Genomic DNA, 21,887 nt, shown 5'->3' with positions numbered 1-21,887 from the left:
TACTGGGGGGGCCATACTACAGAGGGGCCTGCTACTGGGGGGGGCTATACTACTGGGGGGGGGTCTGCTACTGGGGGGGCCATACTACTGGGGGGGATCTGCACTATTGGGGGGCCATACTACAGAGGGGCCTGCTACTGGGGGGGGCTATACTACTGGGGGGGTCTGCACTACTGGGGGGGGTCTGCTACTGGGCAGGGCTATACTACTGGGGGGGCCATACTACAGAGGGGCCTGCTACTGGGGGGGGCTATACTACTGGGGGGGGTCTGCTACTGGGGGGGCCATACTACTGAGGGGCCTGCTACTGGGGGGGCCATACTACTGGGGGGGCCTACTACAGGGGGGGCCATACTACAGGGGGGGCCCATACTACAGGGGGGGCTACTACTGGAGCAGCCTACTACTGGGGGGGCCTGCTACTGGGGCAGCCTACTACTGGGGGAGCCATACTACTGGGGGGGCATACTACTGGGTGGCATGCTAATGGGGGGCATACTACTGGGGGGGCCTGCTAATGGGGGACATACTACTGGGGGGGCCTGCTAATGGGGGGCATACTACTGGGGAGCATTCAACTGGGGGCACTGCATAGTGGACCGTACTACTAAGGGGACTGCATAGGGGGCACCACTGCTGGGGGACATTGTGTAAGGGACACCGCTACTGTGGGCATTGTGTAAAAGGGTCACTACTGTGGGCATTGTGTAAAAGGGGCACTACTGTGTGTCGTAACATAAATAAGAGACACTACTTTATGGTGTAATGTGAATCAGGCCCTATGTGCGGTGTAATGCTAATAAGATTGTGCACTGTGACTCCTAGGGCCGTAGCCCACTTTGTAAACAAGTACTGTGACTCTGCTGGCCGTACCCCACTGGGTGGGTGCACTACTTTTCATTTCTGCCACTGCTGTGTGGCAATGTGTCATAGATGTGCTTTATACTGTGGTGTCTGTGTCGTTGTGCCGCTGCTTTGTCGCTTAGTAACCAGTCAGCTCACTGCAACCTTTGGCCAATAATGTTGAAAACAATATTATAAGCTGTGATATGGTCTAAATTGACTGGAAATTAATGTTATTGAGGTTAATAATACTCTAGGAAGAAAAAAAAGACCAATTTATGTGATTTTAGCTTTTTTTGTCAATTTTTGTAAAAAAATCCAAATCCAAATCCAAAGCCAGTCACCGCAGTTTGGCAAATCCAAATCCAAAGCCGGACGATGAATTAGAACCAAATCCAAATCCAAATCCGGCAAAAATGGTCCGGCGCACATCCCTAATTTACACCCCTTGCATTGCAACATGGTTTGTCCAGGTACACAGGGCCTGATTCAGAGCCGGACGCTATTTGCGCTCGCTCATTTAGAAAAAGGGTCCGGCTATTTAAATTGAGCGCTCGCTCTTTGCGGTCTGTTGACGCCTCTATGTCTGAGCGAGCGAACGAAATATGCGCTCGCTATTTTGTAAAGACGCCCCCTGGCCGCTCGCATCCTACGTCTTCTCCGCTATTTATTTGATTAATCGAGTACATCGAAAGGCGTCTGAACTGCTCGCAGTGCTTGTGGTTGGATTTTCCTACCGCAATCATGCGAACAGTTCAGGCTTAGAAACAACCAAGTGACGTGGTCGATGACGCTGCTTTGTTAATTATGCACACCCTTAAAACGCCCGTTTTGACCGTTTGGCACGCCTGCGTTTGGATCTCCACTCCCCGTTTTCAAGCACCTTCCCCTGTTACCACCCACAAACGCCTCATTCTGTCACTCAAATTAGCAGGCATTCGCTATTTTGCGAGCACACAATTTCCGACCGCAATGACTGGTTCGCGCATGCGTATTACAACCCATACGCATGCGCAGTTGTGCGAACATCGCTCGGAGCGAACGAGCGGCCGCTTACGAGCGGCTCTGAATCAGGCCCACAGTTAAGTGCTATCTCTCTCTCTATTCCCAACTCTGAATCAGGCCCAGTGTTCCTGAACTTCTCATTAGCTGTGACGTAATGTCCTTGGCCAAAATGTATTTTCCATAAGATAAGTTTTATTTGAAAGTCCCTTTTCAGTGCCTTTTTTTCTAAGGGTTTCTGAGGGTTTGCATACTGACTGGCAAAGTGTCGATAATCTAACCCTGTCGGGATTTTGACCACCGGGGCCCCGAACGCCAGCATCCCATACCCATTCCATCTAATATAGATAATATATAATTATAAATATATATATATATATATATATATAGCTCCACCCCCAGTAGCTCCACCCACAGCTCCTGAACCTATTTATCCAGAAAAATAGCCCTGAATACTACCCTGACTTTCATAGACAGATGTTTGCGGGAGGGGGCACAGTGACACAATCTGTTTTCCCACAGTTCCCACTCTTCTGTGCATACCTGGGGGGGGGGGAATCTACATATATGTTTTGTCTTCACCGCACTTGCTCTGTGATGCAATGACGTAACAAGATACAGTCAGGTGCATAAATATTGGGACATTGACAGAATTTTCATATTTTGGCCTCTATTCACCACCACAATGGGTTTGAAATGAAACAAACAAGATGTGATTTAACTGCAGACTTTCAGTTTTAATTTGAGGGTAATTACATCCAAATCAGGTGAACGGTGTAGGAATTACAACGGTTTTTATATGTGCCTCCCACTTTTTAAGGGGCCAAAAGTAATGGGACAAACTAAACAATCCTAAATCTAACTTTCACTTTTTAATACTTTGTTGCAAATCCTTTGCAGGCAATTACAGTCTGAAGTCTGGAACGCATAGACATCACCAGACGCTGGGTATCATCCCTGGTGATGCTCTGCCAGGCCTCTACTGCAAATGTCTTCAGTTCCTGCTTGTTCTTGGGGCATTTTCCATTCAGTTTTGCCTTCATCAGGTGAAATGCATGCTCAATCAGATTCAGGTCAGGGGATTGACTTGGCCATTGCACAACATTCAACTTTCTAGCCTTATAAAACTCTTTGGTTGCTTTTGCAGTATGCTTCAGGTCATTGTCCATCTGCACTGTGAAGCGCCGTCCAATGAGTTCTGAAACATTTGACTGAATATGAGCATATAATATTGCCCGAAACACTTCAGAATTCATTCTGCTGCTTTTGTCAGCAGTCACATCATCAATAAATACAAGGGAACCAGTTCCATTGGCAGCCATACATGCCCACGCCATGACACTACCACCACCATGCTTCACTGATGAGGTGGTATGTTTTGGATCATGTGCAGTTGCTTTCCTTCTCCATACTCTTCTCTTCCCATCACTCTGTACAAGTTGATCTTTGTCTCATCTGTCCATAGGATGTTGTTCCAGAACTGTAATGGCTTTTTTAGATGTTGTTTGGCAAACTCTAATCTGGTCTTCCTGTTTTTGTGGCTCACCAATGGTTTACATCTTGTGGTGAACCGTCTATATTCACCCTTGTGAAGTCTTCTCTTGAGTGTTGACTTTGATACATATACACCTACCACCTGGAGAGTGTTCTTGATTTGGCCAACTGTTGTGAAGAGGTTTTTCTTCACCAGGGAAATAATTCTTCTGTCATCCACCACAGTTGTTTTCCGTGGTCTTCCGGGTCTTTTGGTGTTGCTGAGCTCTCCAGTGCATTCTTTCTTTTTAAGAATGTTCCAAAAGGTTGATTTGGCCACACCTAATGTTTTTGCTATCTCTCTGATGGGTTTGTTTTGATTTTTCAGCCTAATGATGGCTTGCTTCACTGATAGTGACAGCTCTTTGGATCTCATATTGAGAGTCAACAGCAACTGATTCCTAATGCAAATGTCACACCTAGAATCAACTCCAGACCTTTTACCTGCTTAATTGATAATGAAATAACGAGGGAATAGCCCACACCTGTCCAAGAAATAGCTTTTGAGTTGATCGTCCCATTACTTTTGTCCCCTTAAAAAGTGGGAGGCACATATAGAAACTGTTGTAAATCCTACACCATTCACCTGATTTGGATGTAATTACCCTCAAATTAAATCTGAAAGTCTGCAGTTAAAGCACATCTTGTTTGTTTCATTTCAAAGACATTGTGGTGGTGAATAGAGGCCAAAATATGAGAATTCTGTCAATGTCCCAATATTTATGCACCTGACTGTATATTCGATGACCGTTGGTCTGACCTGTGACTCCTCCCACCAGTGTCAGTGATGTCACTTCCACACATGTACAGTCTCCCAACACTTCTGCTATTTCCCATACTTACTCATCGCACACCGCCTCATGGTGACATCACTGACACTACTGGTAATCACCCAATAACAACATCACAGTATTAGCCACAGCCAAAGGTAATGCTAAGGATAATCTATATAATAACATCAGGTGCTCAGAGGAGAAATAGACAGATGAGGGGGAAGAGAGAGGAGGAAAAAGAGGTAGGGGGCTGAAGCGAGAGCGGAGAAAACATTAAAGGAACTCTGGGCCTGATTCATGTATGGATGGCATTGTGCAGCTGTAAGTATGTCACTGTGCAATACCGTCCAGCCAGTGGCATTACTAGGGTATTTGGAGCCCAAGGCAAACTTGAAAAGGGAGCCCCAGCACTCCGATATGTGCCCGTTCCGAAGGCGCGCGGGAAAAAATGGGCGTGGTCACTTAAAAATGGGACGTGTCAACATGACACACCCCTTTATTTTCACGCTGAACATTCCTATCCATATGCACCTTAACCCCAGTAGTACCCCTTATACAGTACCCCCAGTATGCAGTTGTGGTCCCTCTTATGCAGGCCCATAGTAGTGCCCCTTATACAGTATCCCCAGTAGTGGTCCCCCTTATACAGCCCCCAATTAGTTCCCTTTACTCAGTGCCCCCGGTAGTGGTCCCCCCAAATGCAGTGCCCTATGTAGTGTTCCCCCTTATGCAGTGCCCCCAGTAGCAGTCCCCACAATGCAGTGCACCCAGTAGTGGTATCCCCTTATGCAGTGCCCTTTATATAGTGCCCCCAGTAGTAGTCCCCCCCCCCCTATGCAGTGCCCTTTATATAGTGCCCCCAGCAGTAGTCCCCCCCCCCCATGCAGGTTTCCCAGTAGTGGTCCCCCTTATGCAGGCACCCAGTAGTGATCCCCCCTATCTAGTGCCCCCTGTAGTGGTCCCCGCAGTGCCCCTAGCAGTAAGCCCCTTATATAGTGCCCCCAGCAGTAGTCCCGTCCCCCCCCATGCAGTGCCCCCAGTAGTGGTCCCCCTGATGCAGGCTCCCAGTAGTGACCCCCCCTATCCAGTGGTCCCTGTAGTGGTCCTTCCTGTTATTGCCCCCAGTTGTGGTCCCCCCAGTGCAGTGCCCCTAGCAGTAGGCCCCTTTATAAGCCCCAAGTAGTAGTTCCGCCCCCCCAAGTAGTGGTCCCCAGTTGAGGTTCCCCCTCCCGATTAAGTGCCCCCTGTAATAGCCCCCCAGTAGAGGTCCTCCCAATAATGGTGCCCCCAGTAGAGGTCCTCCTAATAATGGTGCCCCCAGTAATAGCCCCCTCCAGTAGAGGTCCTCCTAAAAATGGTGCCCCCAGTAATAGCCCCCCCCCAGTAGAGGTCCTCCTAATAATGGTGCCCCCAGTAATAGCCCCCCCAGTAGAGATCCTCCTAATAATGGTGCCCCCAGTAGAGGTCCTCCTAATAATGGTGCCCCCAGTAATAGCCCCCCCAGTAGAGGTCCTCCTAATAATGGTGCTCCCAGTAGAGGTCCTCCTAATAATGGTGCCCCCAGTAGTAGCCCCCCCGTTGTGCCCCTACCCCAGTAGAGGTCCCCCCAGTGGTAGCCACCCCCGTTTTGCCCCCAGTAGTGGTGACAGTTTTTTAAACATATATATATATAAAAACATACTTACCTGAATCCACGCTGCTGCTGCTCCTCCAGTCCGCGACGCCGCTCCCGCCGCCGCCCGCCAGTCCTCTCGGGCTGGCGTGCTCAGCATAATGGGACAGACGTCATGACGTCTGTCCCATTACCCACTGCAGGAGCCGGACGGAAGTCCGGCTCTTGCAGTGCGTGCTGCAGCAGTCAATGAGAGTCTATCTGACTCTCATTGGCTGCTGTTTAACACACGCATCGCCGCCAGCGCTGGCGGCGATGCGTGTGTTATGCACAGCCTGAGCCCGCCTCCTGGCGCTATTGGGCAAGCGCTCAGGGGGAGGGAACGGGCTCAGGTTTGCAGCACAGGCCCGGCGCTGGAAGCCTAGCGCCGGTCCTGTGTAAATGTGTAGCGCTGACCGCACTCATTGCAGTCGGCGCTACACTGGTGGCTAACTAGGGCGGGCCGGACCGTGGCCGGCGGTGCCCCCCCCCGCGCGCCGCCGGTCCCACGGCGCCCAGGGCACGCACCGTGCCCGACCACCCCTAGTTACGCCACTGCAACAGCAAATATATTTATACTGCAGGAGGCGTCTATAGGAAGCAGATGCCTACTGACAGCAATAGCGATCCGAGTACAGCACCCGTAGACACTGCGTTGGGTCACCATCGGCAGGATGGCAGCAGCAACGGCCAGTTTGGGAAAGCTCCGGCTTACTCAGTCTGGCAACCTGTGAGGCCAGGAAATCTGCATCAACCGATGCAGACCCTGGCCCCCGGCACTCCTGGAAAAACAGGGACGACACAACATGTCAATCATGCTGCGGCTTGGGGGATCTGAGAGCGATATCGCAGAGCCCATTCTGCGTGGGATCCCTCATCAGCGTCCAAACATGAATCAGGACCACTATTCACTGCTCCGCTCCCCTCTCTGGCCCTGATTCAGAGCGGGACGCTCTGACAGAGCGCTCGCTCTGAATCAGGGCCGTCCCTCCTACCTTTTGGAGCGCCCTCCTGGCCGCTCGCATAGCTGTGGGTGACCACCCACAGCTATAGTGAGCGGCCAAAATGATGGTCGCGATGGTCAAGACCATCGCGACCATCGGGCTTGCGACGAGAGCCTTGCGGTAGGGTCTCGCTGCCACAAGCCCTGGAGTGCTTTTGGCTCATCAGAGCCAAAAGCACTACCACTGACATCACTAGTGATGTCAGTGGGGCCGGCCCCAGACGGTAGGCGTTCCCATGGGAACGCCTCCGTCTGGGCAGCCATGCCCCCGGCACGCCCACCAAAGGGGGCGTGCTGTCAATCACCATCGACAGCACGCCCCCTTTGGTGCGAGACCCATAATGACGGCTTGGCCGTCGTTATTCGGGTCTTGCGCATGCGCACGACGGAGCCGCCTCCGTCGTGCGCATGCGCACTTTGGCAACATCGACCTGCTTGCGAGCGCTCAGCGCTCGCGAGCGGGTCTGAATCAGGCCCTCTATCTGCTTCTCTGCCCTCCGCACTTCATCCCGCCCTGCTCTGTCCCGTCCCCTTACTTGCCCCTTTCCCACCGGCTAGGCGTGTCCTCCTCTCTAGCTAAGGGCCGTATTCAATTAGTTTTGCGTATGCGATAAAGTTTTGCATGCCGGACTTTTCACCTACATCGCGTATTTTAGCCGCGGAAACTTATCGTGCGCGTACCCGTGATTCGCCCTATTCAACAAGACGCTAAAACGGAGACACCTGAAGTCAGAACAGGCAAAAAGTGTCAGAATTGGGGAAATCAGCCTGAACCCCCAAAAAAGATGCAGAAACATTGGGGATCAATGTAATAGTGCCCAATTAGCCCTAATAAAACTGTTTGGGGTGCTTAAGTTTGCACAATTGCCTCTAATTAGCGTCTTTGCACAAGTGGTGAAGAAAGGCATAAAGCAGTATTTTTAGGAGAAAATAAGTAGTCCTGTCAAATTTGGGGTACCTGAAAATGGGTGCTAGCATCTTTTACTGTCTAAAGTGTAATTTTAATAAAAGTGAAATTCCTCCCTCATAAAAGCATCTGCAATCCCCAAAACACTTGGCCCCTTCTTAGAGCACCCCCTGAACCTTATTTCGCTAGTTTGCGAACTTGTCCCCCCACTTTGTGCTATTTTGCCCCCAAATTCAAAGTACTTTTTTGGGGTGTTCCTCACTTTTGTTTAGGTTTTTTTCTTACACAGTTGTCTTTTGCGGGCTGTCCCAAGGTTGCTGAGTTCACCACCTTTGCACCCCAAAATAAAAATTTTGCACTTTTCTCCTGCTATTCATAGGCGAATCTTTTTTGCCTATTACATTGCTTTGACTTTCCTTTTTCGCGGATCTCGACTTTTCGCTTCTAATTGAATACGGACCTAAGTCTGTTCCATCACTTCTAGCAGTGAGCACCTATAGTGTAGCATTTTTTTCGTTAAAATTAAATTTAAACCATATCCACAATGGTTATTCAAATCTCTTTTATATACAATTTGCTTTATCTGATTATCGTCTGGGGCAGCTGCTGTTTTGCACTGGTCAGTCCACCGTGTCTCTCTTATATACTGTAGCCTGGAGGATTATTCTACTTCAGAGAATGGTCCTACAAGTAGACCCTAGCACAAGAAGCACCCAAAGACAATGGCCAAAGGCCACTCAGTGTGTAGTATTTAGTAAAAATATTTTCATTTTCATTTGTAAAACATTTCTTAAATACTCTTATGAAAAAAAAATGGAATTTCACAACCATATAGTTACATTCCTACAGATATTGATGGTGCAACCTGTCCACCCCTCCCTACCTGCGGGTGTGAGATCTCGATGTAGCTTCAACCACTCATGTACCACCCAACGCGTTTCATCATACATGACTACCTCAGGAGTCTGCTTGGAGTGATCATGTATATATTTGTTATATTTATACATTTATTTGGCAGATCCTGGCCACTATATCTCAGTTTATTATCCAACATGGTAGCTAGACAAAGCATCTTATATGTATACAATGAACTCGATCCATTCCTTCTACTGCCCATTTAATCTGAAGTATATAACCCAGTGTATTGTTATTATATAAGTTAAAACCTGCATTGTTGGTTAAATGTAACATGTGAGAACAGATAACACTCCTCAGGATATTGCTAGCTCTCATTGGACCAGACAAGGTGAAGTTGTTACATTGTGTCACTGTATCTGATTCGTCTCCAGTATACAGGAGGAAGCATCAGGAGCTCCAGGCCATACAGATGGAGTTACAGAGCCCAGACTACAAGCTCAGCAAAGTGCGGACCTCCACCATCATGACGGACTACAACCCCAACTATTGCTTCGCTGGCAAGATCACATCCATCGGTGACCTGAAAGAGGTGCCCAGGAAGAACATCTCTCTAATAAGGTGAGGGGTGTTCGAAAGTCGCAGGGTGGCGACTGACCAGTGGGAACAGAACTTGCTCTGTAAATATAGAAAGTAATGTGTAAAATATATTATACTATAACGGACTGCTTTGGGATAATGTGCACTTGTGAAGTGTTGTCTGCGGTTTATGCTGAGAAGAAAGGTTGAGGAGTTCCGGTCCTGTTTTGGTAGTGGATAGAAGGGAGCAGATGTGAGTGCAGTCGGTTGTGGGTTATGTGAGTATAAAGTAAGAGAGGTGCAAATTATGTCCCTGATTCAGAGTCGCTCGGAAGCGGCTGCTCGTTCGTTCTGACCGATGTTCGCACATCTGCGCATGCGTACGGATTTTAATACGCATGCGCGAACCAGTCAGTGCGGCCGAAAATTGTTTGTTCGCTATATAGCGAATGCCTGCTATTTTGAGTGACAGAAGGAGGCGTATGTGGGTGGTAACAGGGGAAGGTGCTTGAAAACGGGGGTGTGGAATTCGAACGCAGGCGTGCTTAAAGGTCAAAACGGGCGTTTTAAGGGAGTGCATAATTAATCCAGCAGCGTCATTGAGCACGTCACGTGGTTTTTTTTTTTTGCTCAGAACTGCTCGCAAATTAGCGGTTGAAAAAACCAGCCACAAGAATAGCGAGCAGTTCATACGCTGTTCGATGTACTCGATTAATCTAATAAATAGCGGACATGACGTATGGTGCGAGCGGCCAGGGGGCGTATTTTTCAAAATTACAACCGCAAGTTTTGCTCACTCGTTCAGACATAGAGGCGTGAACAGACCGCAATTAGCGAACGGATCATTTGAATAGCCACCCCTTGCTTTAGAACGAACGACTGCAAATAGCGAGCGGCTCTGAATGAGGGCCTATATCAGTTGTCCTTGTTTTTTTTCTAGGTGGCACTTAGAATATTTTATAGGTTGATAGCTCTTATTGTTTATAGCTCTTATTGTTAGACTTTCCTTTTGCATCAGAGCTATAAACAACGCACAAAACAAAACTAAACACACACCGAGAGCATCAACCTCTCACTGCAGCAAAAGAGCATTTAAAAAAAAAAAGAGATATAATATCCCTGCATCAGAGCAGAAACTTTGAGCAGCAGGAGATAAAGTGCACAAAAGACCTATAAACCAATAAGCAATTTAGGGGCTCATTTGTCAACGAGTTTTATCATATGCAATAAGTGCTAAAACTCGTTGCCTACGATAAACAGTGCGCCAGCCAATCCGCTCCCAACTGTCATCTTTTTTAAAACAGGTGGCAGTTGGGAGCTGATTGGCTGGAGCACCCTTTATCTTATGCAGCGAATTGTATCACTCGTTGCGTATGATACAACTTGTTGATAAATGAGCCCCTAAATTGCTTATTGGTTACAGCTTTTTTGTGCGCTTTATCTCCTGCTGGTGATGGCATTACTTATTGGGGCCAAACTCCGGAATGCTACGCATTCAAGAGCTTGATAAATCTGACAGCTTCGCATTCCCCATAGAAACCTATGGTGGTTGCGGCTGCTGCCGGCAATGGAGGAACCACAGTAGATATCTGAGCTCCACCCATGGTACATTCGGGGGATAATTAATATTTTGGGATATATCCCAGAAATTGTATTTGATAAACAGGCCCTAAAGTGGCAAAGTAAAAAAACAAGGACTGTACTACAAGGACAAATGACAGATTTTTTTCCAGCCCGCCAGCGGCGCAGCCACCGTTCCGCAGACACGCCACCACTGGAACCTGGCAAGCAAACCAATTAATAAACATGTGTACAGTAAGTACATAAATCAAGTACGTCGTCAGAGCGGAGGGGGCAAGGGGGCGGCCCACCCCCTCCAAACATTTGAAAGGCGCCAGTGGAGCGGCGGCTGCGGACGGTCAGGGGCTGTGCTTTATCGCAATAGGCTGCGCGGCCCCCGCACCGCACGGAGGAGGGAGTGGTGTAATGGGCGTTTTTTTGAACACTCCAATCCCTGCCCGTCCACGGCCACCGCTTCAGTCCCTGCCTCCTGCTGCTCTGCCACCTATGCCAGCAACAGATAAGTTGGAGGGAGGGGTGGGGTAGGGAGAGGAGCAAAGAGGGGGGGGCACCAGACTTCCGATCCTTTCCGACTATCCTGAGAATGCAGTACAGTTTTTAAACTGGAACATCAGGTTTACAGGAGTTCCAACCATCTGCTCAACCGTGCTCCCATCAGGTCATGGCCACATCGTCTTGCCATAGGAAACACCCCCTGGTTGGCAGAATGAGAATATACGATTGCTGACAGCCACAAAACAGAACATAAATGTTTGAAACTCTTTCATCTTTTATGTGCGCCTGCCTTCTAAAAGTGCGATAGACAATTAATCTCAGTCCTGTGAAAGAAAATGTCACATCAGCAGATCTCAGCTCCAGTAAAGGTTCTGTATATTTGGAATAAATCATTGAAGTGAGACAAGAAAGGAGGTAACCCAATTCATACATGGTGTTGCTAGTTTTTATCAATTACATTACACCTATGTTAGTGCTGTGTAACTCTCTCTCTAGTGCATAGTACATGAATATATAAAGCCATAGAAGTATCCAGTGGATATGGAATAGAATAATAATTGATGTAGGAATCAAAATATTTTATTTGCTGTCCAATTGTTTCTCGATGGCCTTTACGATCAGTGCAGACCTAACCGGTGCTGTATGACAGCACGCAGTGCAAAATGTGGGACGGATTGCTCATTTGTGACAGTATTACACAAGCTTGTTAGCCCAGGTGACTGAGCAGAGGGCCTGATTCAGAGCCGCTCGCTCGCACTGTGCTTTCGCAAGCAGCCCGATGTTCTGCGTACGTGCATGCGCACGCTTCGTTCTGCGCATGCGCGAACTACACACTGCGATCGCAACCCTCTCGCTCGCCCAGCAAAGGCAGCCCAGGGTAATGAGTGACAGGAGAGGCCGTTTGTGGGTGGTAACAGGGGCAGGACGCTAATAACGGGGGGTTGGAGACACGAACGTAGACGTGCCTGAGTGTTTCAACGCCATTTTAAAGGCGTGCATAATTAACAGGCAACGTCATAGTACACGTCACTTGCCATTTTTTTACACTGATTTCCTCGCAGTGCTTGTGGTAGGGTAAAGCAAACGCAAGAACTGCGTTCACATCCGATGGTGCTCGATGTACCAGTGTTTTAATACACTTCCTGGAGAAGACGTGTTGCTGGTGGTCGGCTCTGCCTGTGCAATTAGGTGTACGCTCAGACAAAGTGGCCGCTCGCTGAAAAATGGTGGGCATGCTCATGCCTTGGCGAGCGTTCGCTTCCCGTGGCGTCACTTTGACAAATTTGCATACGCATCCAGCGACGTACGCAGATAGTGCATCAGGCCTATAATCTGTAGATTTTGGATATTTGGTAAGTGGGCATGTCTACCTTTATCCATGCTCGGTATCTGGAAACCTAATATTTTGACCAATTCACAGAGTCATTTCTGCAAAGCAAGTTTGCAAATCTGTCAGTCACGCTCTGTCTGCTGTGTTATTAGAACTGCCCCCCTAACCTGCTGCAGAGGAGTGAGAGAGCATGAGTGACATGTGTAGTGTAAAGTATAAACACTCCAGTTATCTCGTATTTTACTTGTTTTGTCTCTCTCCCTCTTTCTCTCTCTCCCTCTCTCTCTCTTATATATATGAATGCCTTATGATGGTGATACTTGCTTTTTAAGGCTGTTAGAACAAACGCTGATGCCCATTCAATCTCCCAGCATGAGTTAGCTTTTATATATGTGATTACAGCATGTGTAAATGTTTGGTTACTTACCACAGCTTGACATATCCAGAGCAGTGACGCTGCTTAATGTCTGTTGTTCACTGAAAAAAATCATCATTCCTTACCGCTGTATTATCATAAGATCCCTTTCCAAAGATCCCTCTCTGCAAAGGAATGTGACATTGTTATAGTGGCCTGTAGGCTACAATAACGACAGGGAATCAAGCTCGGAAAAGCGATGGTGTTAGGTATTGTTGAATCAAGCTCACTCTGCGTGTGTCCTACCTGTCCGCGCTCCACCGAAGACAACGTATGGTGTAGTGGAATTATTTTGTAGTTACTGGGAAATTTCAGAATGACAGTAATAAAACAAGCGTCCAAGTGCCGCCCCCAGCAAGTGCCTAACGGGAAATTCAAAACCATTTCCAATGATTCGCTGAAGACTTGCATGAGGCACAAATGAGCAGTACTTTCGGCATAAAACCCAAAGGCCTTTAACTGCGCTGATCATTTAAATAGATGCAAACGCTGCAGGGCGGATACTTTTAGCGATATTTAAACCTTCCTCAGTGAGTGTGCACAACCCCATTTATAATATATGTTTCCGGTCATAACGGAAAAAAAAAACCACTTATACCTTCTCAGTGAAGGATCTATACATTAGCTGTAGAAAATAATAAGGCACCTAGATTTCCTTCCACGTCCTTTATCTGGTTCTCAGGTGCCAGAGCTCATGAACTGAAGATTAACTGCAATTCTCCAATAACGGATTGAGCGACAAAATCTGCTGTGACGTTACTCCCACGACTTGTTGTCTGTTATCATTAAATTTATGGCAGGACAGAGAAGGACCTTGTGCTGGAGTCAGAACCAATTTGTCAGAGGTCCCTGAGTTTACCAAGATAGATGGGACCCGGATCTGTTCGCCTCCTCACCGGGAAAACTTCAGTCAAGTTTTAATGATAAATATGTTACAGACAATGTCTAAAATCCGTCACTCACCTTCACAGCGACTTCTCGCAGATGCAGCTGCAGAAATATCCTTTCACTCTGAATAAAAGTTCATGTGCTGGATTTATGGAAAGTGCCCAATCTTGCCATGACGGCTGACAGCCCTAGTTTTCATATAGTTCCATTTGCTGTAAGCTTATTACAGGTGCAGTCACTTCAAATACAAGTCAAGAGGTGAAGGTGGGGGGTGTTTGCAACTGGACAAAGTGAGGATGTGCTCAATTGCATATATATCCACAGTGTACTCACATAGGTGTACAGGTGCATGCCCTATACTGTGGCAGTGCTGCTGTGTTACACAAGTATTTGGGGCCTGTCGCAGACTTGGTTCCAAGGTACTCCAGTCTCTCACCGCTGTCCGTAACTTGGCCAAGATCAGAGGCCAAAAAAACAATCATCTGGTTTGTCAACCAAAATGATTACACTCCCCAGTATCTCTTCCACTTGCTATTAAGTTGTCTGCCATCACTTAAGAGTTTTTCAATAGCTACGCACTCGAAATAGTTTAAGTCCTCCCTACAACTACAATTACGTCCCAGTTATGAGTACCTAAATAATAATCTATAGTATAGATATGTAGCATGGATTAGCTGAATCCACAGGCAAAATGCATCCGATAGAAATCACAGAGACCAATCTTATTAAATGAAGTTTAAGCATTGTGAGTATCTTTCTCATATTAAAGTATATACAAAAAAGAGTTAATAAGAATGACATACAAAGATAAAGGCAAATCATTTTCTTATAAAAAAAAAGGAAAAACAATAACAGTCTCACTTACATGGATCTGCTCGTGGAGTGATGCAAGAAGATGGAGCATTTCTCAGACAGATCATCACCGTGTAACCGCATAGTCATCTCCCTGTCGCCTCACAGTCACCGCACACGTATGCATCTGAAATCGCAACTGCGACTCTGTGCACACCGACTCTGGACACATGCGCAGTACAAAAAGTGCCACTCAACTGCATCCAACATTGACGTTGCATTCAAATCAGAATCAGGCGCTTAATGTTTTCAGTGCATTGGGAACATTGGGTGCTTATTTCATGTGTAAAGGTGCGTACACAATATATTGCACGATTTTGACACATCAGAACGACAAATCGTGCAAATCATGAGTGTCCTCTGGCAATGGCGATGCTGATGCGCATACCCACGGGTCGTCCGATGTATCTTCAGATCTTATCTACAGCAGGCAAGACCTGGCAATCTCGTACACGACGCAATGGAAATCATTAAGGACGCATGATAAATCGTTGGTCAGTGTGGACACTTTTAAGCACCATATCGTGTCCTGGAGTGCCGGGCAGAGTTCAAGGGAAATCGTTCTCAACATCGTATCATTGCACATCGTCTAGTGTGTACCCACCTTTACACTGAATATTTAAAATATATTATTATGTTCATGTGCGCATGCACTTTCATGTAACAAATGGGCCATGTGCGAAAATAATGCAATGCTCTGCGCACCACCGCTAAAATCATTTATGCTTCATAGAGCAGAGGTTCCCAAACATGGTCCTCAAGGCTCCCCAACAGTTCAGGTTTTAGAGATATCCATGGTTGAGCACAGGTGGTTAAATCAAATTGACTGTAGCACTAACTAAGTCACCTGTGGTCAAGCATAGATATCCTTAAAGCCTGGACTGTTAGGGTGCCTTGAGGAGCAAGATTTGAGAACCTCTGCCACAGAGGCTTAAAGCCGGTACACACTTGCCGATGCCAGCATTCAGCAGCATGACCCTCGCTGACGATGCTGAGCGTCGGTTTGATAAATTGCAGACCGATCACAGTCCCCATAACACAGTATAGAGCTGCGACACACTGTGAATTTAAAGGGGACCGCATGAGAAATCAGTTGCAGATGTGTCCTCATACAGACTCAGTCACACACAGATATACAAGTATTGCATCTCAAAATAATCAGCACAGTCTGCTGGTGCGTCCTAGTCCCATGGGATTGGATCTTAGACAAATTTTCTGCAAAAAAGACGGCCAGCGCTAGCAGAGCCCCCGCCGTGAGGGGCTTTTTTGGCGCAACTGCAGTAAAGAGGTGTAAGGACACCTGCTCTTAAATTGCAAGAAGCAATGATATCCTCTTTCTCCAGCAAAAAGTCAGATAAAGGGTTTCCCCCACTTTATAAATAGCGTCGCCCCTACTTGTCACATTTATTAGATTATCTCATTTCGCAACATAAAATCTAGTTCTATTACATTTGTCCACTGAGTCGGGCAGATGGCTGCAGCTAGCACAGATGTAAAAAGTTCCATGCCACCTACTTCCTCCCAGCAGGAGCAATACATTTCTGCTTCCCCATAGAACCTGGCACTTTACCCCCGCTGCCATGTACATAAATGCACAGAGACTACTAACGCCACAAAGGGGGAATTAAGAGAATTTTGTCATTTTCTGCACATTCTACATTTAGAAATGATCTCTACTAAGTGCTGCTTTGCTGTCACTTATTCTCCTGCATATAAAGCAACTTGGTAATAAGAACACGCCTTATCCCCTGGCACACCTGGCTTAGAGAGCCATACTGTATGTGCCAGGGATTACCATGTGTGCAATCCTTACACCTGCTGTGGCGATAACATGCGAGATACTCGTATAATAATCATTCCCGAGTAATTGCACAACTGTGTCCGCACAATCAGACGCAGTTATTATCCAGCACAGTTGTTTGTGCCCTGTAGTGAAGTATATTGTGTCCACAATGAACATGATTGCAAACCGGTATTGAGCTGTCTGTATACTCACTTTCCACCGAAAGGCACAGACAAACTCACAAAGCCAATATTGTCTCCTGAAGTAATAGAGAGGGTACACAGTGTGTTCTCCAGTAATGCTCTTCCTGACACGGGGTCAGTTCTCCTGACAGTTGCAGTTTGCGTTTGGGAAAATCTGCAAAGAAAAGTAATTATATAATAGATTTATCGTCTTTCTCCTCACTCTGTACCAGATGTCTTTACTGCATTGACTGTACATTCTCTATTGTAACTTTATCTTAATCCATTGCTTTATCTCTCTGGCTCCCATCTGTGCTTTCCTGACTCGTCTTTGCATAATCAGGCTCTGTAGACTGGTCTCTCTTTTAGACATATCTGTCCCATTATAGTATTTATTATTATTATTATTATTATTATTATTATTATTATTATTATTATTATTATTCAGTTTATCTATTCACCAGGGACGTTGTGCAACATTCAGTGACCTAAGAAAATAGGTGGTAGATTTACTAAAACCTTTAAAACAGACAAGTGATAATGTTGCCCATAGCAACCAATCAGATTCTAGCTATCATTTCTCTATTGCATTATAGAAAATGGTAGCTAGAATCTGATTGGTTGCTATGGGCAACATCTCCACTTGTCTGTTTTAGAAGGTTGCATCAATCTACCACCTACTGTAGATGTTGTTCTTGATTGGCTTAAAGCAAGTGCTGGGAACTGTAGGGTGGGTACACACTAGAGCGAAATCGGCACGATATGTGGAATTGGAAGGACATATCATGCGGATCCCACAGTGTAAATGCTCTATTGCACACTCCCGCGTGGGAACATCGAGGTCTATCCATCTGACGTACAGTACTGCACATCATATGGAACGACCTGGGTGACAACGCCATACAGGTGAGTGGAGCTGGGGAACAATATATAGGGCGAGCGTACACCATATCGTGCAGTGTGTACGGCCGACTGCTATGTCGTTAGATGGGTTGGCGGGTCGGAAACGATACACATAGTGCTAATGTGGTCTCTTTTCTGTTTCCTATTCAGAGGATTGGGCCACGGGGCTTTTGGAGAAGTATACGAAGGACAAGTGTTGGCAAGTCCCAATGACCCATCACCCCTAAAGGTAGCTGTGAAGGTAAGTGAAAGGGATTTTGTAGGAAGTAACAAGAGTGTGTAGAATATTCAGAACGTATCGGTTTTACTCCTATTTAATTTTCTTTTTTTTTAAATCACTGAAAAAGTTGATCCAAACTTACACCAAGAAGCGTTCACAATATTTTCTGTAGAGCATAATTGAACATTTAGGGCTTAATGCAGAGCTGTATGTACTCCCGTTTGCGGAACGCTTCTTTCGTATAATCGCAACGCACATGCTCCAAAAAATGGGCGGGCACAAGATTGGGCAACACAGAGTCATACGAGTTTCAGCCGCATGGGACGGAAGAGGCGTAACTGGTTTGTGATGGGGGCTTCGCACACAGGCAGAGGTCAGTGAGGGCTCAGTTGAGAACTGTGGGCATAAGCGGAAACCCTGTGGAAAGTGCGCGCTCATAGTGATGACTAGTATACATAGGATTGCGGGGTTGCACCAATTAAAAAAAAATAAACAAAAGCCATTGGCTGTCACCGTATGTAGGTTATCTATGTTTTTTTATGTTTTTATTAACTCCTTCAACCCCTCCGAACACTATTTTTTAATTCTGGATAGAGTTCTTGGTTACCTTTCTTGCAGTGGATGACAGGACTTAGGAGTATTTTGAAATACTGCTCGTCCAACACACAGAGGGGCCTCATTCAGAGATAGACACTGTTGAGGCCGCGACAAAAAAAATTTTCCGCAACAGCATCTGGGTCTTTATGCAAATGCTGCAACTGATTCTCAGACTACTGAGAGGTCCACTGGCAGCGGCGGTATTCCAACGCCACGCATATTGAGACGCACCATCGGTCACCCTATGGCAGGTGCAATTTCGTCCTCTGAATATGGCCGCTGGTGTCGGTGCAACTGCGTCTTTGACGCCGCCCCCCCCTGTTACCTCCCTGAAACGCCCACCGAATGTGCATCTGTCTGTGTACAATTTCGATCTGCTTCTTAGGGCCTGATCAGCTCAGTCTTTTACACAAAATCCCGATGTTCGGGAATCTGCGCATGCGCTGGACCCGTACTGCGCATGTATAGCACAGGTCTGCAATGTTGCCTGCAGCTCGGCAGCAGACTGTCAGTGATCGACAGTCTGCTGCCGTTTCGGGGCGGGGAGGGGGGACGGCGACAGCCTACGTTTCCCAAAGCAGAGTTGTGTCGCTGCCGTTGTAGAGTAGTGGCGAGGCCAGGATCTCCGTCGGCAGACGGAGATTTCCTGGCCTCTTTTCAGCATCTGTGGCGGCCGGCTTATGTGACCCCATGGTATCGCAGATGATTCAATATTGCGTTCTAGAACACAACTCGGATCAGTAAGGCATGCCGCCTCCTGCTGCGTTCCCCTATTAGCGCTATCGCAGCTGCTACCATAGCTAGTGCGGTAACCAAAGTAAGAGGCCAATGAGGTTGATTCCCTCTCCCTGCTCATTTGTCCCTTGTGCTATCTGTCTTGCACCATTGATATAGTAAATCACAGTTATCGAAACATCCAGCCGGAGCCCGATGACAGCGGATCGTTAGATGGGAAAACGGCACAAGAGGAAGAATAAGTGAAACCTGTGATAGACTTCTTACTTTGAGTCTATATTAAATTTAAAACCAAGAAAGGCCACCGTGAGCTAAACTGGGAAGCGTCGGTGATTGTCAGCTCTCTGATTAAAGTAGCTACTACTCCAGCGTCCTCTATAAAACACTAGTACATGACAACCATATATTTCCCCTCTTTTGCTGAATTGACGAGACTCCTGAATCACGGTCGGAGCCACGGAGGCGCCCGCTTACAGCTGACTCATAGAAGGAGCTGTCTGAGAAGTCTTAAATCATGTGAAGAAGTGAGGTGCGTGTTCTCGGTGCGGGCACTTGCCCCCGTCCCTTACTTCTCTGCGCTGTTTGCGAGGCAGGAGGGGGAAATGGATTCGCTCCATCCGATAACAGACGCAACTCTTCTTTTTTTAAGTTTGTACGTTTACAAATAATTGATCCAAGTGTAGCAGCAAGTGCATCGTTATTCTGAAAAGCGACTGCACAGAGCAAAAAAGCCACTGTGGTCAAACACACAGAACAAGCTGTAAAAGTACATCTAGAGCCTCGGGGAAGTTTACAAGACAAAGGTTCTGGACGCTGGAGCCAAAAATACAAAGAACATGAACAGCACAAATGCTGAGGGTCAGCCAGGTCATTCGGCTTCAGTCACAGATGTGTCCTCATATATCTAGCCTCAATATACCATGTGGCGCAAGATGCCAGTCGCCATGTAACTACGCTAACACCAGGCATTTTCTTAGTCGCAATGCAATGAACTAGGACACAGGGGTGTATCTAGGGATCCAAGAGCCCCTGGCAATGTGATGTACTGGCGCCCCCCTACCCCCCTTATGCAGTGCCCCCAGTAGTAATCCCCCCTATGCTGCATTGCCCCCAGTAGTAGCCCCCCCTATACAGTGCCCCCAGTAGTAATCCCCCCCTATGCTGCATTGCCCCAAGTAGTAGTCCCCCCTATACTGTGCCAACAGTAGTAGACCCCAGTAGTAGTCCCCCCTATAGTAGTGCTCCCAGTAATAGTACCCAGTAGTAGTCCCCCCTATACAGTGCCCCCAGTAGTAGTCCCCCCTATACATTGCCCCCAGTAGTAGCCCCCCCCTAAACAGTGCCCCCAGTTGTAGACCCCCTATACAGTGCTCCCAGTAGTGGCCACCCCAATACAGTAGCGGGCACTCCCCATAAAGTGCCCCAGTAGCGGCCACCCACTATTTCAGTGCCCCCCCCCCGTAGTGCCAGGCTTATCCACACACACACACACACAGAACCAAAAGAAATTCTACTTACCTGGTCCCCGCTCCTGACACGACCGCCACTCTCCGAGTCCCGGCCCGCTCTTCTCCTGCATGGGAGAGACGTCATGACGTATGACGTCTCTCCCATCACATGCCTGCAGAGGGAGCCGGAACATGGAGCTCATGAGTGAGCTCCAGCCGGCTCCCTCCGCGGACGACGCAGCAGCTAATGAGAGTCTGTCTGACTCTCATTGGCTGGCTGCTATTACAAACACACAACTGCCGCTGGCGGATGTCTGTTTGTAAACTGTGTAGGGCAGACCGCTCTCACTGCGGTCTGCCCTATACTTGTGGGGCCGAGGGACTTGTCCACCCCTTGGCTACTGGTGGCACTGACGGGCGGCGCCCCCCCTTTGGTCGGCGCCCCTGGCGAGTGCCATCCTGGCCAATGGGTAGATACGCCCCTGCTAGGACACACCAGGGGACTGTGCTGATCAAAGTGATATGCGACACTTGTATATCTGTGTGCGACTGAGTCTGTATACGAAGCACAACGGAACTTAGCGTGGATAAAAGTCACGGCCACTGCATCGTAGCACTACATATATAGCTTCAGAGACTTAGTCGCACACAGATATACAAATGTCACATACTGTACTGTAGCAACTTAATCGGCGCAGTCTCCTGGTGCGTCCTAGTTGAACCGCATTGCAAGTAAGACGCAAAAACAAAAGACCTTGTGGTAGGGTCTCGTTCCCAGAAGCCCCTGTGAGCTTTCGGCTCTAATAGAGCCGGAAGCTCACCCACTGACATCACTCGTCACTGACATCAATGTGCTTGCGAGCGGGTCTGAATCAGGTCCATAGTACAATAAGAGACTTTATTGCCATCAGTGTAGTCCCATCATACTCAAGCTAGCGGCTATCGTTGGAAGCGCGCCATAAGAACGGATATTAGTGGAAAGGGAACATTTCGATACAATATGCTTTAGCAAAGCGCCTGTACAGAATTAATACATGGAACAGGTAGATGGGCCGGCGTAGATGTTCCCACATTGCGTGTACAGAACAAAATGCGTATATATTGGCTCATATGCATTGTTGTACATATTTATGCGCTGCGTCCACCTCTATAGCTGGGTACATGACTGGGTACACATCGTCTAATCTATTGTGCGCGACGGACCCGGCATACACACTTGCCGATGCCAGCAGCGACAGAGTGACTGCTTGGTGTCAAGGGTCATGCTGCATTCGGCAGCGTGGCATCACTAGCGAAAGCCTCTGCATGTAAT

General features: G+C 47.5%; 1 protein-coding gene across 1 annotated transcript in view; it reads left to right on the top strand.

The window, feature by feature from the left end:
- ALK (ALK receptor tyrosine kinase) overlaps positions 1-21,887 on the top strand; it is a 1,123,220-nt gene that overhangs the window by 1,064,756 nt on the left and 36,577 nt on the right. Inside the window, exons 20-21 of the mRNA XM_088467953.1 lie at positions 9,002-9,188; positions 17,726-17,816. Of these exons, the coding sequence (XP_088324079.1) occupies positions 9,002-9,188; positions 17,726-17,816 (278 nt within the window). The remainder of the gene's footprint in view (positions 1-9,001; positions 9,189-17,725; positions 17,817-21,887) is intronic.

Source organism: Taudactylus pleione, unplaced genomic scaffold (assembly GCF_031769625.1).
Source record: "Taudactylus pleione unplaced genomic scaffold, aTauple2 ptg000079l, whole genome shotgun sequence".
NCBI classification, from domain to species: domain Eukaryota; kingdom Metazoa; phylum Chordata; class Amphibia; order Anura; family Myobatrachidae; genus Taudactylus; species Taudactylus pleione.
This window is presented reverse-complemented; position numbering and strand designations above follow the sequence as displayed.